Source organism: Lithobates pipiens, unplaced genomic scaffold (genome assembly GCF_037356315.1).
Source record: "Lithobates pipiens isolate NorthernLeopardFrog02 unplaced genomic scaffold, aLitPip1_a1.2 Scaffold_3, whole genome shotgun sequence".
In the NCBI taxonomy this organism is placed as follows: domain Eukaryota; kingdom Metazoa; phylum Chordata; class Amphibia; order Anura; family Ranidae; genus Lithobates; species Lithobates pipiens.
In genome coordinates this window covers 258,665,763-258,686,982 of record NW_027507790.1, presented here as the reverse complement: position 1 = coordinate 258,686,982, position 21,220 = coordinate 258,665,763, and the positions used below count along the sequence as shown (strand labels likewise).

Below are 21,220 nucleotides of genomic sequence, written 5' to 3'. Positions count from 1 at the left end.
TATAAAATGTGTGACACAGCAGTGCCTACTCACAGGACATAGGGACTATCATGGAACTCAAGTAATACATGTTTTGAGATCTTAAAAAAAAGTACTTCAAGATTGTTCAGAATAATAGGAGTAGACTAGATTTTTTTTTTTAAATCAGTGTAAAAGTGAATATATGATTTTCATTTTCATAGTAGATACACTTTACATTCACTGGAGGGCAGGGCCTTAGTTACAGTTGGGGATATTTACTAAAGCTGGTGCCTGGTATCTGGTGTAGCTGTGCATGGTAGCCAATCAGCTTCTAACAATAGATAACTGGGGGGTGGGTTGCGCTATGGAACCTTAAGAGTGAATATAGAAAAGAAAAGAAAAGTTGAAAGGTAAGAGCAGCCTCTATTGATTTCCACCCAAGGGTGGAAAGATGCAAAAACAAAGGGAGATAATAGATGTGGCGCTTATACCTATATGTGGGGACTAGTAGTGTGTTAATATATAAAATGTGAATAAAAGTGTGCTATGTTGTGTTGGTCAATTTTCACATGTGTGAGAATATATAATTCTTAAAGTGCTAATTGATTTTGGGCCAAAATATGTATAATATATATTTTCCAGCGTGCTGGTTCAAAAACCCAAAATTAAAATTAAATAAAAATTAAATAAAAATACAATAAACTCAAAGTGCACAACAATAGCAACAGATCACGATATGGCAAAACCTATAACTTTCATGCTATATTTATCTCTATGGCAATATGCAATTATTAAGGTGCACGTGCAAATAAATTCCTGTAAAACTTTAAGTGGAGACTAAAAGTGATACCTGGTAAACTAACCGTGAGAAAAATATATTAAAGTATACTACGTATATTAAGGTGTCAAAATATAATAAATAAATATATATAAAATGTCACAGTGGTAGCATGAACTGGTCTGCTAGTGATGCTATACAAAAATTGATATAGAATTAATATAAAACCTAAGTACCATATACATGAAGCAAAAACGTGGTAAAATGATATAATGCAAAAAGATTAAAATAAATAAAGATAAGAATATGCAAAAAACATGCAAAATTTGTGCAAGAAAATGTGCAAAAAATGCAGGCAAGTTCTAAACATTAGACGTGATGGAGCAAGTCTCTATTAAGTGGCGGAAAAAACCGCAGGTGCAAAAAAGGAGGGGAGTGCTGTTTTCCAACTGTGTTCTTCACATTCGGTGGCTTAAAAGGGTGTTAAATTATTATGCTCTCACCAGAAGGAGGACCCCATCCAGGGTGGATCAACTTTCACAATATTAGCTATTGTGTGGCTCTCTGGCTTCCTTCCGCTTTAAAGGTTAGGGATCCCTCGTTCCTCCGTGAGTGCAATAAGCCCCGTTTATATAGAGTAGAGAAGAGGCACATCCATAGTGTGATACCGTTTTAAAGAATTTTTATTGCAGTAAATAGATAAAAAATTACTCACAAACAAGTAGTTTAAAAGTGCGGTTGTATGTACAGCTTTTAAAATTCCCGCTCCAGATGACGTCCGTGTGACGAAACGCGTAGGGCGTGGCCAAGCAGTGTACACCTCGAGCTCAGACGGAGATTGCAGAGCGGGAATTTTAAAAGCTGTACATACAACCGCACTTTTAAACTACTTGTTTGTGAGTAATTTTTTATCTATTTACTGCAATAAAAATTCTTTAAAACGGTATCACACTATGGATGTGCCTCTTCTCTACTCTATATAAACGGGGCTTATTGCACTCACGGAGGAACGAGGGATCCCTAACCTTTAAAGCGGAAGGAAGCCAGAGAGCCACACAATAGCTAATATTGTGAAAGTTGATCCTCCCTGGATGGGGTCCTCCTTCTGGTGAGAGCATAATAATTTAACACCCTTTTAAGCCACCGAATGTGAAGAACACAGTTGGAAAACAGCACTCCCCTCCTTTTTTGCACCTGCGGTTTTTTCCGCCACTTAATAGAGACTTGCTCCATCACGTCTAATGTTTAGAACTTGCCTGCATTTTTTGCACATTTTCTTGCACAAATTTTGCATGTTTTTTGCATATTCTTATCTTTATTTATTTTAATCTTTTTGCATTATATCATTTTACCACGTTTTTGCTTCATGTATATGGTACTTAGGTTTTATATTAATTCTATATCAATTTTTGTATAGCATCACTAGCAGACCAGTTCATGCTACCACTGTGACATTTTATATATATTTATTTATTATATTTTGACACCTTAATATACGTAGTATACTTTAATATATTTTTCTCACGGTTAGTTTACCAGGTATCACTTTTAGTCTCCACTTAAAGTTTTACAGGAATTTATTTGCACGTGCACCTTAATAATTGCATATTGCCATAGAGATAAATATAGCATGAAAGTTATAGGTTTTGCCATATCGTGATCTGTTGCTATTGTTGTGCACTTTGAGTTTATTGTATTTTTATTTAATTTTTATTTAATTTTAATTTTGGGTTTTTGAACCAGCACGCTGGAAAATATATATTATACATATTTTGGCCCAAAATCAATTAGCACTTTAAGAATTATATATTCTCACACATGTGAAAATTGACCAACACAACATAGCACACTTTTATTCACATTTTATATATTAACACACTACTAGTCCCCACATATAGGTATAATCAGCTTCTAACGTCAGCTTGTTCAATTAAGCTTTGGCAATAAAACCTGGAAGCTGATTGGTTTCTGTTTTGACAGAGCCATCCATAGACTACCATCAAAAAAAAAGGAGGAGTTATTGTAATAGGCTTCCAAACAGAAAGCAGTAAAAGTATGACAACAGGCAAATGTTTCACAGAATCCTTCCCTGTGCTTACATAAATTTATAGGTATTGTGTAGTGTTGTATAATATAACTTATTTCCTCAGTTAGTACTTACAAAAAAATTTAAAAAATGTTTCATTTTGTCAAGCAAGTATGAAACATGGCAATAAATGTTTCTTTAGGGCAGGGATATGCAATTAGCGGACCTCCAGCTGTTGCAGAACTACAAGTCCCATGAGGCATAGCAAGACTCAAGCATGACACCCAGAGGCAGAGGCATGATGGGACTTGTAGTTTTGCAGCTGGAGGTCCACTAATTGCATATCCCTGCTTTAGGGTGTTCTTCGTATGTTTATCTGTCTACTTTTAGCTGCCCTGTTAAAAAAAATGTTGTTTACAGAGCGCAAAAATAGTATTTTAACACACAAATGAGTTTGTCAGGCTTTCTGCCACTTCCTACTTCATCTGTTTCAATGGTTAGGTATGGAAGTTCAAACAGAAGGAAAGAAAGTTTGAAGGCAAACAGCTTCTACCATGCCCTCGCTTTAGAAAATCCATAATGCTCTGTAACGTTGAGGGTATGCCCTATATGTTGGATGTTCTTTATATGTTTACTTGTCTACTTTTACCTGCTATGTTAATAAATAATGTCTACGGAGCTAAATGTACCTTTTTAACCACTACAATACAGGGCACTTTCACCCCCTTCCTTCCCAGCCCAATTTTCAGCTTTCATCGCTCTCGCGCTTTCAGTGACAATTGCGCGGTCATGCTACACTGTACCCAAATGAAATTGTTATCATTTTGTTCGCACAAATAGAGCTTTATTTTGGTGTTATTTATTCACGACTCCATTTTTTATTTTTTGCGATATAAGCGCAAAAAAAGCGGAAATTTGGAAAAAAAACAATATTTTCTTTTTTCTATTTGAAAAGAAATCCAATAAAATCAAATTTTGTCATAAATTTAAAGCGGGAGTCCACCGGGACTCCGCGTTTTTTTTTTTTTTTTTTAAAAGCCAGCAGCTACAAATACTGCAGCTGCTGACTTTTAAATAGTAACACTTACCTGTCCAGCGCGCCCGCGATGTCGGCACCCGAAGCCGATCGCTCGCTCGGCTGCCGGGTCCCGCCGCCATCTTGGGTATGGGAATCAGGAAATGGAGCCTTTCGGCTTCATTTCCCGGTTCCCTACTGCGCATGCGCGAGCCGCGCGGCGCAATCCGGACGGTCCCCGCTGCCTCTGGGAGCTGTGTGTTTCCCAGCAGGCAGCGGGGCACTTGCTGAAGGGGGCGGGCGCTTGCGGAACGTACGCCCTGTTCTGCAGAGAGCTAGCCCGGAAGTGGGTGCAGTTACCTGGATTATCCAGGTAACTGCACCCCCCTCCCCCCTGAAAGGTGCCGATTGTGGCGCCGGAGGGGGGGGGGATTCCGATGAGCGGAGGTCCATTTTAGGGTGGACCTCCGCTTTAAGCCAAAATGTATTCTGCTACATGTTTTTGGTAAAAAAAATTCCGTTAACTGTATAATAATTGGTTTGTGTGATCACGGACATATGTACGCAAATGATCATGTACATATGTGTGCAGGTGATCACGTACATATGTGTGCAGATAATCATTGGGACATGTGATTTTAGTGGGACATATGTGGGGGACATGTTTTTATTATTAGGGACATGTGTTTTTATTATTTGGGGACATGTATGTTTTGGGGACATGTGTGGTTTGGGGACATATGTGGGGACTGTGTTTGTACTGTGTGGTGTGTTGTGTGTTGACACTAGACTGATGATCAGTGAGTAAAAAGCTGTAAAAAGCAGCCCATACTCACTGATCATCAGCCGGCTGCAGCGTTCTGCTCTCCTCTCCCCAGCAATGACTTCCGTGTGAGGAGAGGAGAGCCGATTGCCTAGCTTGATTGGACACGGCCGTCATGTGATCAGGAGGGCCAATCACAGAGCCCTCCTGCCGATCTCAGATGTGCCGTGTCCGGGTGACACGAGCACATCGGGATCGCGCCCGCTGCGCGGGCACGGGCGCGCGCGATCCCGCTACTTCTGAATGACATTAAGGAACGTCCTATCAGGAGTAGACGGCTCCCACCCGGCCGTATATATGCATTGGCCGGGTGGGAAGTGGTTAAACACAACTGAGTTTATCACACTCCTATACACCTTGCTCACCCTTCCTATTGCGCTATCCAAATGGGTAGATATGGAAGTTTAATAAGAAAGCGAGTTTAAAGGCAAACAGCTTCTACCATGCTCTCACTTTAGGAAATCTGTGCCATTATGGGTATGTCCTATATGTTAGATATTCTTTATATGTTTACCTGTCTACTTTTAGCTGCTCAGTTAAAAAAAAAAATGTTTCCAAAGCTCAAAAAGAAAATGTTAACACACAACTGAGTTTGTTAGACCCCTATACTCCTTCCCCTTCCTTTTCTACTGTTCCTATGGTTAGGTATGGACGTTCAATAAGAAAGAATGTTTGAAGGAAAACAGCTTCTATCATGCTCTTTCTTTAGAAAATCTGTAATGTTCTGTGACATCTTGGGTTTGCCCTATATGTTTGATGGTCTTTATATGTTTATCTATCTACTTTTAGTTGTTGTGGTAAAAAAAAAAAAAAAGATGTTTGCAGAGCTAATTGTAACATATTAAACTACAAATGTTTGTCAGACTCCTATACTTCTTGCTCTCCTTTCCTACTGCTGTGTTCAAATAGGTAGGTATGGAAGTTCAATAAGAAAGAATGTTTGAAGGCAAACAGCTTCTACCATGATCTCACTTTAGAAAATCTGTGACATCATGGGAATGCCCTATATGTTGGAAGTTCTTTATATGTTTATCTGTCTAATTTTAACTGCTCCGTTAAAAAAAAAAAAAATGTTTGCAAAGCTTAAAAATAAGATTTTAACCCACAATTGAGTGTTTCGGACTCCTATACTCCTTCCTCTCCCTTTCTACTTGCTCTGTTCCCATGGGTAGGTGTGGAGATTCAATAAGAAAGACAGTTTGAAGGCAAAAAGCTTCTACAATGCTCTCGCTTTACAAAATCCATAGTGGTCTGTGACATCATAGGTATTTATGCCCCATGTTAGATGTTTATGCAAAAAAAAAAAAATTGTGTATTCAAAGTGAATAAAATAATAATTATAACTTAACATCCGTTCCAGAGCTTATATACTTCTAGGAAATGACAATAGACAATAAAACAATAATAGTTGCCTAACAGAAAAATCTAAACATAATAAAGATATTTAAAGTAGATTGTCATTTGACTTTGAAACATTTCAAGCACTAGGTATGCTTGTTGCGATAGGCCATATCGATATGTCCATTTTTATTACTAGGCCTTGATCGGGGTATAAGGCAGAGATGGATGCTTGTGTAGAGGTCATCGATCGCTAAGCAATGATGGATTGACCTTGCAAATAGATGCTCTAATGAAGCCAAAGCGATGTGGGAAATAGGACATGCCCTACTTTCCACCTATTTTATCATCCATCTCTGTAACTACCCTTGTAGGCTTACTGCCGATTAGGTCAAATAAAAAAATTACCTTTTCCCAGCCATTCATCTCTCATACATTCCAAGATTGGAAACCAAAACAGAGAACAGATGCAAATGAAAAAGTCTTGCATCCATGTAGACATATTACTATTCCTCTAAGTGATTAGCCTCAGAGAAGCTGTGTTATTTTTCTCAAATATGCCATAGCTTAGAGATTATAACATTTTACGATGCACTGTAATAGCTAGATAATCAAATATTGACTAGATATGCATTTTGCAACTTTCTCAGAGAGCATGCTTTTTCTGAAGAATCATATTAGACCATTGATTAAAAAATGTATGATGATCTGCTAGAGTTCCTTGCTAATTTAAGACATCGTCTTCCTGTAATTTCTTGCACATTTGACTATGTAGACCAGGGTTTTTTTTAAACAGGGTTCACTCAAACCCCAGGGTTCCTTCAGAGTTTTGAGCAATTTCTGTCACTCAGGCCGCGTACACACGCGGGGACTGTTCGCCCAACTTTGTCCGCTGAACAGTGTTTCGGCGGACAGTCCGCTCGTGTGTGGGCTTTCAGCGGACAGTTTCAGCGAACAGTCTGCTGAACAAAGTTTTTCGGAAATTCCGAAAAACTGTCCGCTGAAACTTGGTTTCAGCGAACAGTCCCCTCGTGTGTAGGCTTGTTCGTCAAACTAAGTCCTGCGCATGCTCAGAAAGGATTTACACGCCGAAAGTTGTAATGCAGCAGGGCTCGAGTCCTGCGGGAACGCGTGGGAACGGCGTCCCCGCACTTTTTTCACAGCAGGAACGCCGTTCCCTTTGCAGGACCAGAGCCGCCCGAGGCTCTAGCACAGTCTGCTAGCTGCTTTGTCTTCACAGAGCTGACATCGGAAGAGCAGCACAGTGATGCACGGAGGGCAGGGGCTGGCTCAGTTAACTGATTGGTTAATAGAACTGCTCTGCATTCTATCAACCAATCAGTTAACTGGGGCAGGTCCCGCCCTCTGTCCATCCCTTTGCTGCACTTCCGATGTCATCTGCTGTGTCCTGTGTAAGGTAAGACAGGGAAGAGGGGGCTGTTATGAAGGAGGGAGGGGGAAAGTATCAGAAACAGAAAGGAATGAGGAGGGGTGATATAAAAGGGAGGCAGGGCAGGAATGTGAAGGGGGGTTCTACAAAGGGGGTGAGGACAGGAATGTAAAGGAGGTGCCATAAAGGGGCTAAGGACATGTTTAAATTTTAAAACTAGCTACTTGGTCATCTTCTGTACTATGTCGCATTCGCAGTCTGATCATCTCCTGTAGTATGTCGCATTCACAGTCTGGTCATCTCCTGTAGTCGCATTCACAGTCTGGTCATCTCCTGTAGTCGCATTCGCAGTCTGGTCATCTCCTGTAGTCGCATTCGCAGTCTGGTCATCTCCTGTAGTCGCATTCGCAGTCTGGTCATCTCCTGTAGTATGTCGCATTCACAGTCTGGTCATCTCCTGTAGTCGCATTCGCAGTCTGGTCATCTCCTGTAGTCGCATTCGCAGTCTGGTCATCTCCTGTAGTCGCATTCGCAGTCTGGTCATCTCCTGTAGTCGCATTCGCAGTCTGATCATCTCCTGTAGTCGCATTCGCAGTCTGGTCATCTCCTGTAGTCGCATTCGCAGTCTGGTCATCTCCTGTAGTCTCATTCCCGGTCTGGTCATCTCCTGTACTATGTCGCAGTCTGGTCATCTCCTGTAGTCGCATTCGCAGTCTGGTCATCTCCTGTAGTCACATTCGCAGTCTGATCATCTCCTGTAGTCGCATTCGCAGTCTGGTCATCTCCTGTAGTCACATTCGCAGTCTGATCATCTCCTGTAGTCGCATTCGCAGTCTGATCATCTCCTGTAGTCGCATTCGCAGTCTGATCATCTCCTGTAGTCGCATTCGCAGTCTGGTCATCTCCTGTAGTCGCATTCGCACTCTGGTTATCTCCTGTAGTCGCATTCGCAGTCTGATCATCTCCTGTAGTCGCATTCGCAGTCTGGTCATCTCCTGTAGTCGCATTCGCGGTCTGGTCATCTCCTGTAGTCTCATTCCCGGTCTGGTCATCTCCTGTACTATGTCGCATTCGCAGTCTGGTCATCTCCTGTAGTCGCATTCGCAGTCTGGTCATCTCCTGTAGTTACATTCGCAGTCTAGTCATCTCCTGTACTATGTCGCATTCGCAGTCTGGTCATCTCCTGTAGTCACATTCGCAGTCTGGTCATCTCTTGTAGCATGTCGCATTTGCAGTCACTGTATTTTATGTGAAATATATATATGCATATGAGCGTATCTTTTTTTTTTTTTTTTTGGTAGGGGAGTGGATCTTGGGTGGGAGTTCCCACACTTTTTTCCCCAGGACTTGACCCCTGTAATGCAGTATATAGGACGTCGTATTTTCCGTCCCGTCGTACGTGCCGTTCACGTCATCGCGCACGGTTTCAGCAAACTGTTCGTTCGTCGTGTGTGGGCAAGTCCGTCCATGCTAATTTTGAGCGGACTGTTCGCTGAAACTGTTTGACGGACAAAGTTGAGCGAACAGTCCCCGCGTGTGTACGCGGCCTCAGAGGGGTTCCAAGTGACACCATTTCTCTTCTTAGCTATTTGTATGGGGATAATTCCTCTCAATGACCACCAAAGGGCATTCTTCCCACTAGACTTGTGCACAACGGAAAATTTTGTTTAGTTTCGGTTCGTTGTCATTCGTAAAATACATCATTTCGTTCTGTTATATTCGTTATGTTACATTAATACGTTTTCGGATAATTTGTTATTATTCGTAGAGTGTCGAATTCATTCGTTCGTATTCGTTGAAATTCGCTATTTATGTATGTATAGACATTCGTGATAATGATTCGTAGTTTGGAAAGTCGTTTGTTTATTGAATCTTTTAACACACACACAATGACAACGTCTCTTCTCCTCGGCTCAAATACAATACAACACCCTTCTCACTCAGGAATGCACTTTGCCAGTAATCCAACCTCCGGCACAAAATTAATTAGCTGATTGGACTATAAGATTTACTTTGAGCTGACCTTTTGTTTCATTAGATCTTTAAAGAATTCCCGAATCATGTCGAATTCATTCGAATTTATTCGTTATATTTCTTTCGTATTCGTTGTTATTAGTTTTTTTTATTCAGACATTCGGATGCATCCGAATGTCCGAAAGATGCAAAATTCGGCCGAATTTCGATTCGTTACGAAACTAATTGCACAAGTCTACTTCCCACTGACCATCACACAAATATATCATGTGCTGTAAATATAGTAATTTTTAGCAGGGATTTGCTGAGCTGAGACCGGACAATTAGCTCAAGGGTTCCCCAGCATCGAAAAGGTTGAATGTATGAAGAGTTGGAAAATTTTGAAGGTTGAAGGTGGAATAAAAGGCTGATATAGACTAATATTTATAATGACTTCACGTTTCTTTTATTAACTGTAAGTCAGTCCAGATAACTGTAGACATGTGTTGTCTTGGAAAAGTGCCTACGTCCATAGGTCACAAAACACTGTCCATTTGCTGCTGGGTGGTGCCATCTTGTCTCAGACTCCAAAAAGATATATCAAGGAGGCTGTTGAGTTTCCAGGACTCCTGGGACTTCCAGGTTCACTAGGACATGCATTGGGAGTCACATAATTCCTGCCAGTACTTCCAATGCTGCTCACAGAATCTCTGCCAGGACTTCCAGTTCCCTACCAGTACTTCCTTTTGCACCCACAAAATCTTCCAATGCTGCTTACAGAATCCCTGCCAGGACTTTCAGTATCCCTGCCAGTACTTCTTATGGCACCCACAGAAACCTCCAATGCTGCTCACAAAATCCCTGCCAAGACTTTCAGTATCCCTGCCAGTACTTCCTATGGCATCCACAAAATCTTCCAATGCTGCTCACAGAATCCCTGCCAGGACTTTCAGTATCTCTGCCAGTACCTCCTATGGCAACCACAAAATCTTCCAATTCTGCTCACAAAAATCCCCGTCAGGACTTTTAATGGTTCTCACAAAGGACTGCCAGTGATCCTTTTTCTCAGACTCAGAGGAGCATTTAAACATTAGCCCTGGAGTTGGCTAGTGCTATGTCTTCTCACCGGGTACTCTTTGTTTCAGAAGAGGTATAATGCTTACCTGTGAGATTGTCTGACTGTTGCTGACTTGGATTGTCCTGACTGCTCTCTTGTTTGCCACCTGTCTCGACCCCTGCCTGTATACAACTTCTATCTTGATCGCAGCCTGCCTCAACCCCTGACTGGATATGACTATTCTCCTGATGGTCCACTAGTGTACAGTGTAGCCTCTTTGTTCCCACTCACCCCATGGTGGGGGGATCCTGGGAACAACAACCTGGTACCAGCATGCAACGAAACCCATTTCCACTAGCTGAAGCTAGGTAAAACCAGTTGGTGCTTAGACTCCAAACCACAGGTGAGCCTGATCACAGGGGGTGAGCGCAGGGTCATAATCATAACAGAAACATTGGGATTTCAAAGCTTTTTAATTTTGTGAGCATGGAAAGGCCATATTTATTTTATGAGATCATTTGCTCTGGTAAGGCTGCTGGTGTGGAATTAGGCTTTTCTTCAGTGAGTAATGACTTAAGGCATGTAGAAATTGAACGAGCACAGGACCAATGGTTAAAATAGTCCAGAGGTGCTTTAATTTTTCATAAAATTATCATATAACGCCCAATTCCTTTTCAGGCCAAACATGCTTTCCTTTATCGGGGCTCAATATTATCTGCTTGATGTTTGAATGGACACAGAGAAGCATATGCCAGATAAGGCATTTGTCAGGAATCTGCAGCAATAATGGACAGATCTGCTTGGCTACACTTAGAACCCGAGACCAGACTCTATACAGTAAAGTAAATTCATTAATTTAGTAATAAAACAAAAGACATGCACACATCAGCACAGCAAAGAACAGCAAAGAAAAAAAAATACAAATGACCTACAACCATATAACCAAAATTCGGAAGCCTAACAAACTTACTATACGGTATACAATATGACCAAGATGAGGAGCACAGTTCGCAGGAAATGCTGGAGATGCAAGGAAGGAGGAACCACCAGGACTGGGATCGGGTACAAGGGGAGCAGATATAAGGCAGCAGGGTGCATAATAAAAGATGCAGAACGAGAGCAAGATCAAGATCAAGAATGGCAGCAGCATCTGACTTAGCATAGCAAGCAAAGTAAACACTGATGCAAGGTGTATCAGCAGAAGAGGGACTTAAGTACCCTTCCAGCAACCAGCATCAAATGGAGACTGGTTACTAGGAACTGCTGGCTGCTGGGAGACGCCCGCTGGTGGACACTGGGACTACAACTTTCCTTCCGGGAACCACATTGCCATCAGCAGGTGAACCAGGGCCATTACACTTGAAAGGGAATCTGATGGGGTAGAGTTATACCAGTAAAATGGCTGCAACAAACCAAAAATCCTGTTTTTGATATAACAGGTCACAGCAACAGGATCTTGCTCATGCCCTTTAATGGCACTCGCTCCTGATCCCTGCTCTTGTTCCCAGTTTCTGTGGATCACTCAAAGCTTTGCTGGGAGCCGAGGGAACATTGATAGAATAGAGGGGGGCTTGACCTGAATGATCCAACACTCCAGGAAGTGTTGATTATTTTCAGCAGTAAAACAAGGACTTCAGCTGGGCATAGAGGTCATAAAGGGGGCTTGGTGAGTACTTCTTACTGATGTCTAAAAGAAGGGTCACACGGTATAATTAAATGAGATGTTTTTGTATTGTTTCAACGTTTTATATATAGAACTAATCAGCCAAGTGGTGTATTTAGGTTTTGTGTTGCCCTAGGCCTGACTAAACTTGTGCACCTCCTAATTTAAACATGACCCACCCCTTCCTGTCAAGGCCACACCCATTCCTGTTTAAGACCCACCCTGTCATCTGTAAACCACACCCCTTCCTCTTTAGGCTCCACCATTTCCTTTTAGAGCTTCACCTCTTCCTCTCTATACATTAAAAGTGGATACCAAGTGCCAAAAGCATATCAGTAACCATCAGTGCAACCTCATCAGTGCCCATCAGTGCAGTCCCTTCGGTGCCCACCAGTGCATCTTCATCAGCCCCTGACATACATTTGCTTTCTCTGAATTCATGGCTCGGGGAAAACCATTCCCATTTCCGGAAAGAGTACTTTTTGGCCACCAGAATGGCGAGTGTCAGGGCTCAGCCATGGAGTCCGGCCCATGAAACAAAGCAAAATTAAATCAAAGAGTGGCACAGAAGAGGTTTATAGAGGTTTATTAAGGCATCTTGTATTGCTATGCCTTGCGGATGGGGTACAGGGTCATTTGAACCATAATTATAAAATGATGACTCAAACTCTACCACATCTTTATAAGAAAATTGATAAACCCATCTGATTTTTAAGGGCCACTCCTGTCAATATTGAAATATGACTTTTTGTAATATTTTTTATGCCACATTTTACTGATATGAACTCCAGAAGAGTCAAACATAGAATGAACAGACATCATGAAGCTCAAAAGTAAGATATCACTCTAGCTCATATGCTACATGAAAAGGAGAAAAGTAACGGGGGAGTGTTCTGTAGTCTTAACAAATTGACTGTGACAATGCTGCTCCTCCATAGATACAGTATGGTGAGTGAGCATGTTACCCTACGACTTTGTTTACAAGGCTAAGGGGTGGTAAAACAAGGTGGTTGAGCCAGAGGTGTTGCTAGGTGGGAAAAAGACCAGGTAAATTTCATAACCCCACCCACATTTTAAAGTAAGTCCAGCCCAAGCCCACCACCATAGCTGGGGGGGGGGGGGGGGGTCAGCTCACTTGCTGTTTGCTGCCTGGCTGGGCTGAGGCCTGTTCCAGTGCTGTCCAGCATGCCTCAGTGACAGCAAACTGAGCCTGGGCTGAGGGTTCATCAATTCAGCCTGATCAGTGCCCATCAATACAGCCTCGCCAATGCCCATCACTGCAGCCTCACCAGTGCCCATCAATGCAGCGTCAACAGTGCCCATCAGCTCAGCCTTACCAATGCTCATCACTGCAGCCTGATCAGTGCTCATCAGCTCAGCCTCACCAGTGCCCATCAATGCAGCCTCACCAGTGCCCATCTGTGCAGCCTCACCAGTATCCATCAATGCAGACTCATCAGTGCCCATCAATGCAGCCTCACCAATGCCCATCACTGCAGCCTCACCAGTGCCCACCAATGCAGACTCACCAGTGCCCACCAATGCAGACTCACCAGTGCCCATCAGCTCAGTGCCAAAGTCAGCATACTCAGGCTGGACTGAGGGCTGATTTCAGCTGGCTGATCGGTGCCCATCAGTGCAGCGTCACCAGGGCCCATCAGTGCAGCCTGATCAGTGCCCATCAATGCATCCTTACCAGTACCCATCAATGCAGCCTCACCGGTGCCCATCAGCTGAGCCTTACCAATGCCCATCACTGCAACCTCACCAGTGCCCATCAATGCAACCTCACCAGTGCCCATCAGCTCAGCCTCACCAATGGCCATCAACGCAGCCTCACCAGTGCCCATCAATGCAGCCTCACCAGTGCCCATCAATGCAGCCTGCAATGGAACTCGGGGCTAATAATTGTCACTAACCAATACCAGACCCGGGGCTTTTTGGGGGCCCACTCGGGGCTATAACCCCGGTCAGCCTCCCCCCCTCCCGATGCAACTGGGTTAAGCCTTGGTTTTACCACTCCCCAAACTTGAACCAGGGTATGCGGTCAGTCAGGGCTTCACACACGCTAAGCCCACTGCCTTGCTTCATGAGTGTGGGGAAAATTAAACAGCCCAGCATACTCGAGTACAGCGGTGCACAGCCAATCACGTCAGTGGGAGGCTGTACCCTGCACCTGGGCTGCCTGGGTGGAGGAAATATGGCAACAATTATTTTGAATGGGTCCAGTCCCCCTTGTGCAAGAGTCTTTTCACTGCCAGTGCACAGCTAGCAAAAAAATAAAAAAAAACGAACTGAGCGATATTTAATGGTAGTTGCAAAGTTATTTTCCTGTGAAACTGCATGTACATTCATTCTGTGAAAATAGGGGCAAAAAATCAAATGTTATTCAGCTATTTCCTCTCCAGGTCGAATGTTATTCATTCATACAGAATAGAGCAAATTAGGAACATACCACATTATAGCCACTAGATGGAGCTGACATTCATAGTAAAATATATTTATTTCCTATGATCATCAGCTCCATCTACTGGCCATAATACATTTTACTGATTCAGTCTATTCTGTATGAACAAATAACATTTGACCCGGAAAGAGAATAGCCTAATAAAAAAAATTCAGGATACTCGATTGACCAGCTGGCGCTTCCTCTGGCTAGTCACAGAGACAATCAAAGACTGCTTTGTTTGTCCCTATGATATAGGGAACTGGAAGTGATAACCTGACACACTGCGGCTCGACTCGAACATGGGGTGTTCTTTTGGAAATTCAAGCGCCGCGGCACGCCCCATAATGCGCTGCGAGATCGCAGTGCATTGACATCTGATGACTGGCCAAAGCATGCACTTGTCATGTGCCGTCAGATGGGGCGGGGTCATTTGGTTACGTCAGCGGGTGGCCCCGTTCTTGCCTTTATAACAGCTGGCACCTCTAAAAGACAGCAGTCGGCACCTCCCATCGAGGCGGATTTTATTTATTTTTTCTATTTGTCGGGTCCGTCGGCGCCGTGATTGAAGATTGATGGACACCTTCTTTTTTATTAAGGAATTGTCGAAAACTGTCTTTTGTGTTTTTTTTTACTTTTTGACACTTTTTTGATGAATGGGTAGGGGTACAATGTACCCCTACCCATTCACATAGGGAGGGGGTGTGATCTGGGGTCCCCTTGTTAAAGGGGGGTTTAATATTTTCCGATAAGCCCCCGGCCCATAGACCCCCCAACCACCAGGCAAGGGTTGTGGGGATGAGGCCCTTGTCTCCAAAGCACTCTCCCTATGTTGAGGGCATGTGACCTGGTATGGTTTGGGGGGGTGGGCGCATGCCTGCCCCCATATCCTGTCCTCCAGGCTGCATGCTCAGATAAGGGACCAGTATGGATATTGGGGGGACCCCACGGCAATTTGTTTTTTTATTTTGCCATGGAGCTCCCCTTAATACATACCAGACCCAAAGGGCCTGATATGGACTGGGGGGGGGGCAACCCACACAATTTTTTTTCCCTTACAATGCATTACAGCGGTGAGCAAGTTTGAATTAAAATTTTTCCTTTAGAAATGTAATTTTGCTGCGGCACAGTAAAACACATGAGACAGATGCACTACTTTACAGGCAGGCTAAGGGGACCCCTCAGGCACGATATTTAAAGGAATATTTCATTTTTATTGTTTCACTTTAAGCATTATTAAAATCACTGCTCCAGAAAAAACTATTGTTTGTTTTTTTTTTTGCATTGATACATGTCTCCTGGGGAAGGGGCCCAGGTCCCCAAACACTTTTTATGGCAATAACTTGCATATAAGCCTTTAAAATTAGCACTTTTGATTTTTCACATTTGTGCCCCGTAGAATTTAACGAGGTGCACGCAAATTTTTTGCCTGTTCGTATAGTTCTGGTGCGAACCGGGGGGGGGGGGGGGGGAAGGAGTGTTCGGCTCATCCCTAGTCACAAGTAGTATAAACATCCCTTGTGACAGTAATAGGTGGTGACAGGTACTCTATATGGAGGGATCTAAAAGGCCCCAAGCCCCTCCTTTGCACTTGAAAGCATTCAAGACCGGCATTTTTTAATACTTTCAATTTTTTAAGACTGGCGCCTCTAAGGTTCCAGTAAACCGGAAGTGATGTCATGACGTTGCTTCTGGGTTACCATATCCCGAGACCCGATCAAAGCCAATTCCAGATTTGTTTGGGTCTCTGGCCAGCCGACGGATGTGCCGACTGGTTGCTCGGGTCTCCCGGTGGGATCACCCCGGTACAACCACTTGAAGTCAAATGACGTACAGGTATGTGATTTGGCAAAGCTTGACATGTTTGGTATCTATTTACTCGGTGTAACATCATCTTTTATATTTTTTTACCAAAAAATTGGGTTATGTATTGTGTTTTTTACATTAAAATTCAAAAACATATATGACATAACATGACAACGTGACATAAAAAAATGGCCGACACCCACCAATTTATTCTCTAGTGCCCCTGCGTTAAAAAAATTGATAATGTTTGGGGGGTTCTAAGAAACGTTTTAGCAAAAAAAACCAAAAAAAAACATTGTTACACAGAAAGAAAAAGTGCCAGAAAAGGCCTGGGGGTCAAGTGGATAGTACTGGACAGACCTGAAGCGGCGCATTTTTTTTCTCTCTATCCCTCTATCTCCAGATTCAAGTTTGCAGCACCAACATTCTGGCGCTCTCACCATTGTGTTGCCCTAGCAGTCCCTGTCTATGCCACCAGGGGGGGCTCGTATGGGAATTGTGGAAGAGACAATCACCGTTGTCTCCTCAAGCTCCACCAACAGGTAGGTGACACACATACTGTATTTCTGAAGAAATCAGTAGCTCTGAGACATTTGAACACAAATGACATGCCAATATCTGAATACCAAAAAAAAAAACGAATAAAATGAAGGAGTACCTGACAATCCCGATGTGTCAGCTTTGGGGAGGTGACGCGCCTTCAGCACCACCACCGTTAAGGTGTTTGTAGTAGACTGGTAACAGAGAGAGATCAGCAATTCTCCACGTCCTGCCGACTTCTGCAATCAAAGAAAGACACTCCGTTAAACTTGCAGTTCCACACATGTAACCCAGGGAGCGCTCTACGTGGCCCACAAGTCTCTCACACCAACAGCAGTAACTCGATTGTGACACATACAATCCAGTTTTGGACTCTTGCACTTGTAGCGGCTCCTCTTCTGTACTGAAACTTCTGATTCTGCTTTCAGTGCACACTGTGAGCTTCTCAGAATATGCATTAGAAACGGCAGTATTTGTAAAATGTAAAAGCCAATATAAAGGAATAGTAGTGGTTAAAAAAAAGCCCTTGTGGATTTAACTAATCTTTTTTTTTATAGTTAATTCTCCTTCAAGGGGCGGGGCAGTGGGCGTGTCCTATGCCTGCATACTTTTGCTAGTAGGTGTCTCTCATTCCCATCTCAAAATGTTGGGGGGTATGGGAACGCCCACTCCTGCATGCGGACAGCCACCCATCAAGGCGTTTGGATATTTGCATATCTCCTCCCAACAGCCAACCCACCTATTGCATCAGGACCAAGGGCTATAGAGGAGTACTAAGGCATGGTGTTGTGACGTCTTCAGGAAGCTCTGTACCCCGCCAGCCCCTCCCACCAGCCACAATCTGTTTGCCTTACATAGAGAAGCTCAGAGACCCAGTGATGACATCGCTGGGTATAAAACAAGGTCTCTAATGAAAACAGAAAGGTTTCTTTTGAAAACTGTCATTATCATATTGATAAGGGGTAAAGGAGGGGGGAGGCATTAGGGAAGGCATAGCTCCCAACTGTCCCTGATTTGGAGGGACTGTCCCTGACTTGGATCAATATCCTCCTGTCCCTCATTCCTCCTCATTTGTCCCTCGTTTTGGTCTGATCTATATAGTTGTGTATAAAATACACTTTTTATCTATCAAAAAGTGTTTTCCAGCGCTAAACCTTTCATCCGATTACTAAATTGCTGCATTTGTAAATTCCAAAAGCCAATATAAAGGAATAGTAGTGGTAAAAAAAAAAAATAATCACTTGTGGGTTTAACCAATCTTGTTGTTTTTTTGGTACAATTCTCCTTTAAGGGAGCGTGGCAAGGGGTGTGTCCTATGCCTGCCTACTTTTGCTGATAGGGGTCCCTCATTCCCATCTGAAAAAGCTGGGAGGTGTGGGGAAGGCAGCGTATTTAACCGCTTCCGGACCACACACCCGCACATTTACTGCGGCAGGGCCCCCCGGCTGCGCAAAACAACGTACCTGCACATTGTTCAGGGTCCGCCGTCAGGACCTGCCCCTGCTGTGATTGGACACAGCGGGGAGACAATCAGCAGGTCCTGGCGGACGCAATGTCTGCCAGGACCTGCCAATCGTTGACATGAAAGGCAAAGCGCCGGTCTACCTATGTAAACAAGGCAGACCGCTGTTCTATCAGAGAGGAAAATAGAGATCTTGTGTTTCTGCTAAGCAGAAACACGGATCTCTGATTTCCTCCAGTCAAACCATCCCCCACACAATTAGAAAGCACCCCCTGGGAGTACACTTAAAGTTGGAAGCCCATGCAAAATCTAACATCCCTGCATCTATAGACACCACAGATCCAACACTAACCTCTCTATCCCTGTAAAGAAAAGATGAGTATACTGTACATACCTTTTTGATCTGACCGGATCTCCAGCGGCGGAAGCTCTGCAGAGGACACGGACGACAACAGCTGTGAAATGAATGGGAAGTGACGTCACTCATAGACTTACTATGGGGCTTCCATTGTTCTCCGTCTCCTCTGCACCGGCCTACACAGAGAGCTCAGCGTGGGATCCGGTCAGATCGGCTCCCATAAAGGTAAGTATGCTCATTTCTTCTTTACAGGGATAGAGAGGTTTGTGTTAGATCCCCGGTGTCAATAGATGCTGGGATGTTCAATTTTGCATGGACTTCAACTTTAACCCATTGATTGCCCCTGATGTTAACCCCCTTCCCTGCCAGTGTCATTAGTACAGTGACAGTGCATTTTTTTTTAGCCCTGATCACTGTGTCACTTAGGCCGCGTACACACGAGAGGATTGTCCGCCCAACTAAGTCCGTCCGACAATCCGACAGACAATCCGTCCTACTTTCGAATGAACGGACTTGACCACACACGATGAACAGACAGTCCGCCGAAAGCTTGCACGATGACGTGTACAGCACGTACGACGGGACTAGAAATACGACGTCCAATACACTGCAATGCAACCTTCGGCCGTGTAAATGCTTTCTGAGCATGCCCCATACTTAGTCCGTCCAACTTGCCTACTCACGAGCGGACTGTCCGCTGAAACCAAGTTTGGACGGACAAAATTACGGAAATTCCGAAAGACTTAGTCCGTCAGACTGTCCGCTGAAAAAGTCCGCTGAAGCCCACACACGAGCGGATTGTCCGCTGAAACACGTTTCAGCGGACTAAGTTGGGCAGACAGTCCGCCCGTGTGTACGCGGCCTTAGTCCGCCAGACTGTCTGCCGAAAAAGTCCGCTGAAGCCCACACACGAGCGGATTGTCCGCTGAAACATGTTTCAGCGGACCAAGTCCGTCAGACAGTCCGCCCGTGTGTACGCGGCCTTAGTGTCCGATTTGTCCGCCGCAATGTAGCGGTCCTGATAAAAAAATCGCTGATCGCTGTCATTACTAGTAAAAATAAAAATGCCATAAAAATATCCCATAGTTTGTAAACGTGATAACTTTTGCATAAACCAATCAATAAACACTTATTGGGATTTTTTTTTTTTTACCAAAAATATGTAGCAGAATACATATTGGCCTAAATGAATGAAGAAATTTTGTTTTTTTATTTTTTTAATTATTGGATGTTTTATAACAGAAAGTAAAAAATATTGTTTTTCATAATTGTCTGTCTTTTTTTCTTTATAGCGCAAAAGATAAAAACCGCAGAGGTGATCAAATACCACCAAAAGAAAGCTCTATTTGTGGGGAAAAAACAACATCAATTTTGATTGGGTGCAGCATTGTATGACCGTGCAATTGTCAGTTAAATCGACACAGTGCCGTATCGCAAAAAATGGCCTGGTCATTAAGGGGGTGAAACCTTTTGGGGCCAAACTGGTTAAAAATCAAGAAAACAGAACTGTTATTAAAGTGTAGAACTAAAGGTAAAACTTTTTTTTTTTTTAGTTTTGGATATGGAGATGGATTAGAACCCCTGTCAGTTTTTATTACTGTCTGCGCTCCCATTAGGGAGATTCACCCTCTCTCTTTCTCCTGTTTACCAATCTCATTAAAGTGAACGTAAAAGAAAATCCCAAATTGTGGGTTGTCCCCCAGAAAAGTAATAGTGGGGAAATCCTCCAATGGGGACACTTGGTTCTGGTGACATGGGAGGTCCCCAAGGGATTCCCTTAATTTGCAAGGATTTCCTCTCACTTCCTAATTTGGCAGGAAGGACAGGAAGTGAAGGGAAATCTCCGCAATGAGACACTGCTGGCGAAACACAAACTGACTGAAGCACTCGTATATCAAAGCGAGTTTCCCCATAGAAGTCAATGGAAACTACGATAATTCGTTCCACATTGACTTCTATTGCATGCAGTACCGCGTGTCGCAAGAGGTGGGGGGGGAGGGGTGCCGGAGAGCCTCGGAAATACTTGGGGACAGCCCAGCTGAAACACAAACTGACAGGGGTTGTAACCCTCCCTTGCTCTATCTAAAATGAAAAAAAAAAAAAGAAGTTTTGCGTATACAGTGGAACCTGGGATTACGAGCATAATCTGTTCTAGGAGACTGCTTGTAATCCAAAGCACTCGTATATCAAAGCGAGTTTCCCCATAGAAGTCAATGGAAACGAAGATAATTCGTTCCACATTGACTTCTATTGCATGCAGTACCGCGTGTCGCAAGAGGTGGGGGGAAGGGGTGCCAGAGAGCCTCGGAAATACTTGGGGACAGCCCAGCTAAATTCGGAAAGGCTCGGAAACACTCGGGAATGGAGTGTTTCCAAATGATTCCGAGTATTTCCGAACAGCTCTGAACCGTTCCGAGCGTAACCGACACCTCCGCACCTCTGGCCAAATGCGGTACTGCGCAACCCATTGGCTTGAATTCTGCTCGTTTTGCGAGACAACATTTCGCGAACCGAGTCAGAATTAAGAAAAAAAAAGTTGATTGTCTTTCAAAGCGCTCGTTATCCGCGTTACTCGTTAACCAAGGTTCTACTGTAGTTCTACGT

General features: G+C 43.6%; 1 protein-coding gene across 1 annotated transcript in view; it reads right to left on the bottom strand.

Annotated features, from left to right (window-relative positions):
• Positions 1-21,220, bottom strand: part of SYT4 (synaptotagmin 4) — a 65,822-nt gene that overhangs the window by 27,858 nt on the left and 16,744 nt on the right. Inside the window, exon 3 of the mRNA XM_077463086.1 lies at positions 16,915-17,035. Coding sequence (XP_077319212.1) covers positions 16,915-17,035 — 121 coding nt within the window. The remainder of the gene's footprint in view (positions 1-16,914; positions 17,036-21,220) is intronic.